This window comes from Panthera uncia, chromosome D4, assembly GCF_023721935.1.
Source record: "Panthera uncia isolate 11264 chromosome D4, Puncia_PCG_1.0, whole genome shotgun sequence".
Classification (NCBI taxonomy): domain Eukaryota; kingdom Metazoa; phylum Chordata; class Mammalia; order Carnivora; family Felidae; genus Panthera; species Panthera uncia.
Window position 1 is genome coordinate 16483321 of NC_064807.1, and position 9414 is coordinate 16492734.

The window sequence follows — 9414 nt, forward strand, 5'->3', positions numbered from 1 at the left end:
GGGAAGAAGGTTTACCATTTTCCTTTTTTCCACAGTAATTTAACTGCTTCCCGCACTAGCTTGCCATGCTTACTATCTCAATTCCAATTCTTACCGTGAAACTTCTGGTGGCAATTTAAAGTAGAATGAAGCATAACTACAAAAAGCACATTTATTCTAGTTACTGTTTTGTACCTACAATAAGGTTATTATGAGAATTAAACAAGATGTGGGTGAAGTACTTAGTCCATTGCTTGACAATACACATAGCCTCTTTTGAGGTAGATACTATTTATTGTTTCTCATTTTACAGTTAAGGAACCTAGGGCTTGGCGATGAAAAATAACTCGCTTAACGTTACATAGGTAGAAAGTGGCAACACAAGCCTTTGAACCAGGTCTGACTCCAAAGGCTTAACTTTTAACCACAATACATGTCTTTTGTTCTAGGATATTCTTATTAATGTCAACTCATACTTAAATCCTACAGTATCCACAAAACGTTCTCTCTCTCTCATTGGCATTTATCATCCTTTCTCAATTTGGGATCTACTGTCATTAACAACAAAAAAATATACAAGGACGGGTTACTCTATTACAAAGCCAACATTCTGGATGTAGTACAAAAGTTAATTAACAATCATTGATACTCAACTCAAACACAAACTGCTTACTTTATTTTTTTAACAATGAAAGAGGAATAACAACACAATAACGTACTTGTAACAAATCCATCAGTAGAGTGAAATAAAAACAAAGCTAATTAAGAGGCGCTGTTTCACGTCAAATGTTATCTCCTTTAAACAGGAAAAACTACCATCAGTTTAGTGGTTCTCAAAGCTGTCGGCACATTAGGATTGGGGAAAAGGAGGAGGACTGGTGCCCAAAAAAATAGCTATACCCAAGGCCCGTCTCAGACAGTTAAATGGGCATCTCTTGAGTGCTACTCAGGCAAAGATTTCTGAAGTGTTGCCAGTGTTGAGAACTGTAAGTCTGAAGCAATAAGCAATAAAAACCGTGCCCTCAAAGCAACTCAAAGCCAAGAAATTAAGAAATACCACTAATTTCTTTCCTCTTAACCTGGGAAAAGGGGGAGGGAAGAACCTCTTCACTTCTCATTGTTCTCGATCCATTTTTGATTCCCCAGAGTAGAGTTAAACAAATATCAAATACTGGAAGCTATGCAAACACGCTCCCCAAATTGAAATTCTCACTACGTTACGCTTTACAAAGTTCTTTTAAAACTATACCACCTTTAAGAGTCCCCCGCACTTTAAGTTTGCATAGATGTTTAAGTCAGTTATTTGTTCAACTAAGAAGAGTCGATACGATGTACTAGAAAGCATTTTATTAATAACAGTTAAAAAACAATACTCATTTCATGTACCACAAATTAACTTTTTGGTACAGACAAGAGGAACATTTGAGCGTTTCCCACCTGTTTCTAAAACTGTCAGAATTCTTTTTTAGAAGACCAATATTTTCAAATTTAGAATCTAAACATAAATTTTTCTTTGAGAGTACATATATAAAATACTTCCCCTCTAACTGCACTAGATCCTTGACAAATCCCTCTTGGGAGTTTCAGTAGTGACCACAGGCATTTATCTTTAAAACAACTCTTCCTCATTTTTCAGGTTTGGGAATGGTATCGCATCAAGTATGCAAAATAACTTTTCTCCTTAAGAATATGCAAATTCACTTAAGAGAGGTCGCCTCAAAGGCGGCGGCCAAAAGACCTATTCTTCAGGTGCTTGTGTCAGGACTCCATGTCGACCTCAACCACTTCGTTCTTGCCCTGAAGCCTTGCTTCCCGCAGGCTGCCTTCGCCGATGTCTTCGAGGTCTGCCAGATCAATAGGTGGCAGGGGATTCCTCCAGTACTGGAAGGTGTTATACTGCCAGAATTCTTCATTGAGCTTTAGGGAAAAAAGAAAGAGATGAAAGGACAGCATCGGTGTATGAAAAAGTTACTTTTTCCCCCCCAGGAAACAAATTTTGTTTTAAAAGCAAACTCACATGAAGATTTTGGGTCTTTTACTTCGCATCTTCAACAAATGTACATTTTTAATTCTGCCTAATCAAAGTACTTCATGGGCTCAGTCAACTCTGTGCATTTTCATACTCATGGATTTGTGAAAATATTTTGTTAGTAGTTTATCTTTAAAAGAATGTCTTCCAAGAGCATCTTCTTGATAACTGTCTTCCATTTTTCAACCAAAGACAATGTTGGAAAATGTCATAATTTTTTTTCTTTCTCTTTTAAATCATTTAAAAACATTTTTTTTCATAAATTTATTTTTATCTTTCGGTGAGGAACACAACTTGTTTTAAAAATACAAATATACCTTAAAACTTATTTCTTCGTCTTTCCCCTGAGGCTTGGTATTTTAAGCGATTGACTTTACATAGGCTAAAATATTTTGAAAACTTGCCAAGAAGTTTTAGAGTACAAACATGCTAAATAACAAGAAAATCTTAAACTGATTATTTTATCAAAGATACAAGATTTGGTGCAAGGCAGGACTTTTTAATTTTAATGTTATTTTATAAAGAGAGAGAGAGTGGGGGAGAGAGGCAAAGAGATAGAGACAGAGCATCTCAAGGAGGCTCCACACTCAGTCCAAAGCCTGATGCGGGGCTCGATCCCAAGACCCTGGCATGCTGACCTGAGGCAAAATCAAGAGTCAGATGTTCAATGGACTGAGCCACCCAGACGCTCCAAAGGCATGACTTTTAAATCAATAAATCAACGCTGATAAATCCAAGTTGAGTGCTGGCTCCTTTAAAATTCAACAGATTGAACGGCTATAAAATTGTTTCAAGTAACTGTGAAGTGAAGCTGACATTCCAATGAAGTTCAAGATTGACACAAAATGTGAAAAGCATCCCCAAAATACTTTGTGCAAGGAAGCAGCACTGGAATTATATACAGGCTTCCATGGTGAACATTTTGAAGGTGAACACTGTGCCCAGATGAATATTTATATATCTATTCTACCAGGTTGTGTTTTTACTTTAGGCTCATGCTTGTTGTAACAGCACTATCCAACAGAAGTATGAGAGCCACATAAGTAATTTTAAAAAGTAAAAAAAGAAGGTAAAATTCTCTTAACAATATTTTATTTGACCTTATATATCCAAAATATTATTTCAATGTGTAGTCAGTATTTTTAAAAATGAATGCGATATTTCACGTTCTTTTTGTCACACTAAGTTTTCACAATCTGGTGAGTATTTTATACTTACAGCACTATTCAGACTAGCCACATTTCAATGCTTGATAGCCACATGTGGCTAGTTACTTTACTGGACCACACGGGCCTAAAAGGAAATCGTAGACACTAAAACTTAGAGAATTAAGAGTGTCTTTGGAATTTCTTTACAGTGGGATTAAAAAAAAAAAAAAATTGCAGTAATTCAAAGGATGCCCCCCCCAATTCATTTTGATACATAAACAGGGTTAAAAAACAAGGGTTGTATCTTTGCCTTTTTGAAAAAATCTACCGTCCAAATTACCTACTTATAAACGTGGGCCCAAAAAAGATCTTTTAAGGACATCAGTGTAACCTACTAGCAGACAGCACAAACTTTGCCACCAGACAGACCTGGGTTTGCAAGATAACTCCACCATCCACCAACCCTGACTTTGATCGAAGTCTGTTTCCGCATCGGTGAGATGCAGGACTCATTTTCAAATTAAGGGCTAGTACTGTAATAGCTCAACATGGCTACATATTATATCCCAAGAAACCTATGAATCATTCATTATTGTCTTCCTAAGAATAGGAAGAAAACACTTCTGCTTACTTTCCATTAAAAGTAGCTACCAGTGAGGATCAGCAGACAGAGCAAATGAATCTGCACGAAGTGACACTATCATGAGAAAACACAAATATTTAATGAAGTAATATCTGGTTTTTACTTCTCTGGTTAAAAAAACGAAACTCAACAAAAACCACCTAGGAAAAAAGCCAACACAACAAACAAACATGAGACAACTCAAAAAATACTGAGGTTCTAGGACAGAAAAAAAGGTGTCTTTATTCTGCCTAAATTAAATCTTCAATGTAGAAAGGACATATTTGAGAAAACTTTTCCTAAACAAGATCCCAAGGGTGAAGGTAAGGACTTACGCTCTACTCTGAGTGCTAGGAACCAGGGAGACATTTACTGCATAAATTGAAAAGCCTTTTTAACTTCTCCATGTTTCTGTTATACCGTGTATCTTGGTAATTAGCTGTAAATCCCTTAAAAGACAAAAAACAAAAAACAAAAAACAACCAACAAAAAACCTGCATCTTTAGAAGCAGGAAGGAAAGAGAGGAACTGGAGAAAACATGTCCCTCTCTTAAATTTGCAGAAGACAAGAAGCTCATGGAACAGAACTAACAAAAGGAAGAAACATGAGGCTTTAGCCAAAAGAAAAGGGAACAGGGATTGTCTTGGTGAAGAAGGTACCCCATGGCCAAGCTTAGTCCTTGCCATGGGCCTGTAGTGACTGGGAAGCAAAGAGCTGTCAGATGTAGTCATCGCTGTAGAAGATACAGCTGTGTCTAAGAGATTCTAAGGTGAGTCAGCCTACTCAAAAATTTTCCTCTACCTATAATTTCCCTATTTCCTTCTTATCAATCTGTGGCATACTTCAGTGAGTATACTCTGGTAGGGAAGACAACCCTACATATGGGTGGGGTACCAAAATGGTCCGAAGAGTAAAAGTTTTCAAACTACACACTACTTACCCTCAGATCAAATAGATCTGGATAATTATCATCCTGGGTTTGTTTTCTTAGATTTTGCCATTGGCAACACACACAATACAACTGGAAACTCTAATTATTCTGTTTTCAAAACATAAGTGCTATCATTCAGTTTTAAGTAAGCGGATTTTGAATATCCAAAAGCAATCTAAAGAAAAAAGTCTAAAAAAAAAAACTCCTAAACCTCATGTTTTCTAAATTCCAAGAAAACTGGGGATGGGAATATTTACAATTTAGAATTTCAACCAGAAATGTCCATTATTATCTGAAGGATGATTTCTCACAACCAGAGAAAAAGTTCTTTCCCAACTATAACTACAAAATTGTCATTATTGTATTAGGTTTTTCCACCAAGAAGGCATGCCAAAGGAACCTCAATTCACCTTTTTCTTTTTTTTTTTTTTCCCCAGCAAAGGCATTTGGTTAATTCTGCAAGAGATACTGAACACCATGGAAAAAGGTGAGGTGAATACTATGATGTAGTGCTTGAAAAGAGTTTGGTGAATTCTAAGCCCTACACTTGGTACTTCTATTCCCAAAGCTCCCGGTAAGTCAATCCAGAACTGCCAAAATGCAGCCCGAATTCCTAAGTATAAACCAAAGCAGTCTCATAAATATGTAATGCAGGCCACAAGCACAATTTAAATTTTTCTAGTGGCTGTGTTAAAAAAGTGAAACAGGTAAATTTTAATACATTTTATCCAATCCAGTATCTTCAAGTCCTTTCAATGTGCAATCAATATAAAAATCTTTGAGATCTTCGAAATCTAGAGTGTTTTTTTACACTTACAGCACACATCAATTTGGATTAGTCACATTTCAAGGGTTCTGCTGTCTCACACGGTGAACTTCGAGACAAATCAAACCTCAGGCTCAGAGATGGGGCAGGCTCGTTTCCCAAAGAATAGCAACTGTTATATATGATCCTCATATACGTTTTACTTTAGGGCCCAAATTAATTTTCAACAATGCTCCTTTTTTTAAAAAATCCGATTTAACACTGAGTTTTTAAATGCCTGTTCCCAAGGCAGGGAGGCCCTTCCTCTCTACCACAAGCGCTTTACCATGCCTACAGGCCATCCAACTGATGACTACCACATTGGTCACCCTCCTTAGAAATAAATCTACCACGAATTCTAGAAGAAATCATCATTAAGCCAAGGAAGGCGCGCTACCCTTTCTCCATCCGTCGTTGAGCTGACCTATCGCGGTCCACGGTCAAGGTCTTCATCAGGCTCTAGTCCGTCGTGACCCACGCTCCTGCTTCCCTCTTCCACACCACAGGCACTAAAGGTGCAAGCCCACACGACTCTCCCAAAACGCTGCCAAGGGGCCAAGGGCTCTGAGGCCCTTGGTGGGTAGTCTGGGAGTCCACGTCCTTCCTGCCCTAGGGTTCCCGGCTTTTCGCCTTTTGGGGCTTCTTGATGAACACGAGTCAAGAGGGGACCAATCTGTTTCTTCCCGGGGCGTGCCATGGCTGCGTAAAGGGTGAGCCCCTCTCTCCTCATCCCTCCCGCCCTCTGGAGCGCTCAGCCGGTCCCCAGCCCCTACCTGGCGCGGTGTGGCCCCCCAGTCTCCCCGTGGGGGCTCCGTGCGCCCCGCCCCGTCGTCGCCACCGCCCCTCGGGGGCCGGGCGCCCCGGGGCTCCTCCCCCGGCCCGCGGGGCCGCACGGGAGGCTGCAGCAACTGCGGCTCGCCCGTCTCCAGGCCTTGGCCCTCACGCTCCACGCCGCCCGGAACGCTGGTGTCCCCGCCGTCGCGGCGCTTGCTGGGCGAAGCTGAAGCCTCAGTCATAGCCCCCGCGTCGATTTTGCGCTTTCGGGGCGGCTCCGGGACGCCGACGGGCTGCCCGGGATGCGAGGCCCCCGGCGGCGGGATCCAGAGCGGCGGCGGCTCCTCGGGGAAGTCGCAAAGCAGGAGCCGCTTCCAAGGCACGTGGAACGTCAGCGGCTCGGCCGCACGCCGCTTGGCCATGGGCCCCGGAGCCTCGGGCGGAGCCCGCCCGGCGCGGGAGGCCGAGCGCGGAGAGCTCCGGGGGCGGAGGGCGAGGGCGGAGCGCGCGACGGGGGGCGAGGACCTGCTCGGGGCGAGCCGGCGGCGGGCAGGTGGGGCGTGCGGAGGGGGCGGGGCGGGGCGGCCGGGCCCAGCGCAGCCCGCGAGCTGCCCTCGCGGCCGCCGCGGTGCTGCCGGACGTTGGGGAGCAACCGCGAAGCGGCGGAGATTCGAACCTGCGCACAAATGTGCGCGCGCGTACTCGCGCCTGCCAGGCGGAGCCGCTGGTTGGTGGAGGCTCGCGGGGCGCGCTCCCGAACGCCCCCGCGGCCGGAAGTGCGCGCCCCGGGGGGAGGCGGGAAGGCGGCCGCGGCTTTATTAAAGGCCCAGCGGCGGTGTCCGCGGAGGGCGTGACCTTGGTTCCTCTTAGGTGGGGCGTGGTTCTGCAAATCCCGAACTCGGTAAAGCGGCGTAGGTTCAAGACCTTTAAGACGTATTTGTTGGTATTCCCTTCCTGGAGTCATGGCTTCGGGGACTCCTCCAGGAGGTTAAAATCACCTCCAGGAGGTACAGACTTTTAGCAAACTTGTGTTAGGAGGCTGGCGCCACGTTAAGTGATTTTTGGAGGCGGACGCCGCTTGACAGCGGTGGGGCGGAGGGAAGTGGCCCAAGCCAACGCGCAAAAACAAAGCAGAACAAAACCCAACGAAGTGTGTATTTTTCAGTGGCTGTCCTGGAAAGTGAAGTAAGGCACCGCATTCTTCGAAGCTGTTCTGATTAAAAATTCATTGATGAAGTTGTTGAGGAGATGTGCCGCTCACCTAAAATAGCTCACCCAGCTCTTTGCTTTTCCAACCGAAGCCTAAAATTATTTGGCTCTTAAAATGATGTGGGTAGCGCACAGTTCCCTTGTTACTCCGCGCGATGATCGCAAGTGAGATTCCAGGACCTTCCTCGCAGCAGAAGTTGTAACCAAGCAAAGTGAGGGAGCTGAGAGCAGCGCGTTTACTATGACTTGTATTTTAGTGGTTGAGAAAGAGTAGAACAATGTGAGGAAGAAAACCGTGCATAAGTGTTTTGAGGGGAGAAGCTACATGATCTTTTAGAGAAAGTGCAAGGAAGATAATTGTACTCTAACTGGTAAGTGACGAGGGATCATAAGGAGACCTGAGGGCCAAACACAAGCTAGCATAGGTCACACACGTCTCCCCGCTCCCCCCCCCCGGGTGGGATACCAATGACGTTCCTCAGGCACTCCTGGCTGCCCAAGTACAAAGGAAAGGACAGAAAACAAACGTTTAAGCTGAGAGCGTCTCCAGAAGTTTACAAATATCTTAGTAAATTGCAAGAAAAAGGTAATGTTAGCAATAGCCTAATCTCCAGAAACTGCAGACTCGGTTTCCCAGAGCCCCAACGTCACCCTCCCCTCCTTGGTGATGTGGGGAAACAAAGGCGAGAAGGAAATGGCAAATAAAATGGAATTTCCTTATAACCTGTAGCCCATTGACAAATACTTGAGGCAGGCAGAGTTTTCTCCAGGAACTCTTAACGTGTTAATGTTAATGATTTGCTAGAGGCGAAAACAACCTTAGCTTGACAATAGTTAGGCCTCCAGTAATCTGTGAGTGTTTAGCATATGGAAATCTCTCGAAGAAACTTCTGTCTTGACTTTACCTCCCCAGCCCCATAGTATATAACTTTTCACAACTGCAGTGCAGCTCTTTCTGCCCGTGGGTCCTGTCCCCATGCTTTAATAAAATCATCTTTTTGCACCAAAGACATCTCCCAAGAATTTTTTCTTGGCTATCAGCTCCCAACCTCACCATTCCCCTAAAGCCCCATCAGACAGTACTCAACCTATATATCATTTACCCCATGTCCCTAAGCCTCAAGGTTGTGACAAGATAAGCAACGACTCGCTTTTTTTTTTTTTAATGTGTATTTATTTTTGGCAGAGAGAGAAGGGGACAGCGGATCGGAAGCAGAATCCCTGCTGACAGCAGAGAACCTGATGCAGGGCTCAAACCCACAGACTGAGATCATGACCTGAGCTGAAGTCGGATGCTTAACCGACTGAGCCACCTAGGTGCCCTGGCAACTGCTTAGTTAATACGTACAGAAATGTTAACAAGTTAGGGTGTTAAACAATAGCTTTTCAGTGTGATCTTTCCATTCCTTCTTTGAAATTGATAACCTATCTGTCTCAGAGATCAGATCACACCTATCTGATACGAAAGAGCTTGATTTTATTGAAAAGGTTTTGAGGGTGTCCTGCCCACAAAAGTGCAGTTTAGCTAATACAGGGTCTTTCCTTCGTGGTTCTCGCCACAGGCTCTGTGTTTTTCTAAATTGTGGAATAGGTCATCTGTACAAAAGGTGGCGTAAAACACATGCAGTTAAAAGAATGATAATAAGCTGTCCAGCACCCAGTTTCATGGTATAGAATATTGCCTGGACCAGAACATGTCAAGGTCCCTACATGCCTGTCCCGCTGACACCTTTCTCCCTTTCCTCCCTCTGTGCCAGGTAATTGCTGTTTTGAATTTTGAATTGATCATGTCTTTGCTTTACTTTGTAATTTTCCCATCTGTGTTTGTGTTCTTAAATAACATTTTTAATTTTTGCTGGCTTTTTAACACTTAAGTGAGCCCTAATTGACATAAAATAAAATACATATATTTCAAA

General features: G+C 43.3%; 1 protein-coding gene and 1 long non-coding RNA gene across 2 annotated transcripts; one reads left to right on the top strand and one right to left on the bottom strand.

Moving 5' to 3' along the window:
* Positions 1-633: 633 nt before the first annotated feature.
* CD4H9orf40 (chromosome D4 C9orf40 homolog) lies at positions 634-6837 on the bottom strand. Its single transcript, XM_049634092.1, has 2 exons — positions 6289-6837; positions 634-1896 (listed from the first exon to the last, which is right to left on the bottom strand). Exons 1-2 carry the CDS (start codon positions 6709-6711, stop codon positions 1738-1740), a joined length of 582 nt encoding a protein of 193 aa, XP_049490049.1. The 5' UTR covers positions 6712-6837; the 3' UTR covers positions 634-1737.
* Positions 6587-9414, top strand: LOC125925277 (uncharacterized). Its single transcript, XR_007458766.1, has 2 exons — positions 6587-6672; positions 8689-9414. It is a non-coding gene; the product is annotated as an uncharacterized LOC125925277 (long non-coding RNA).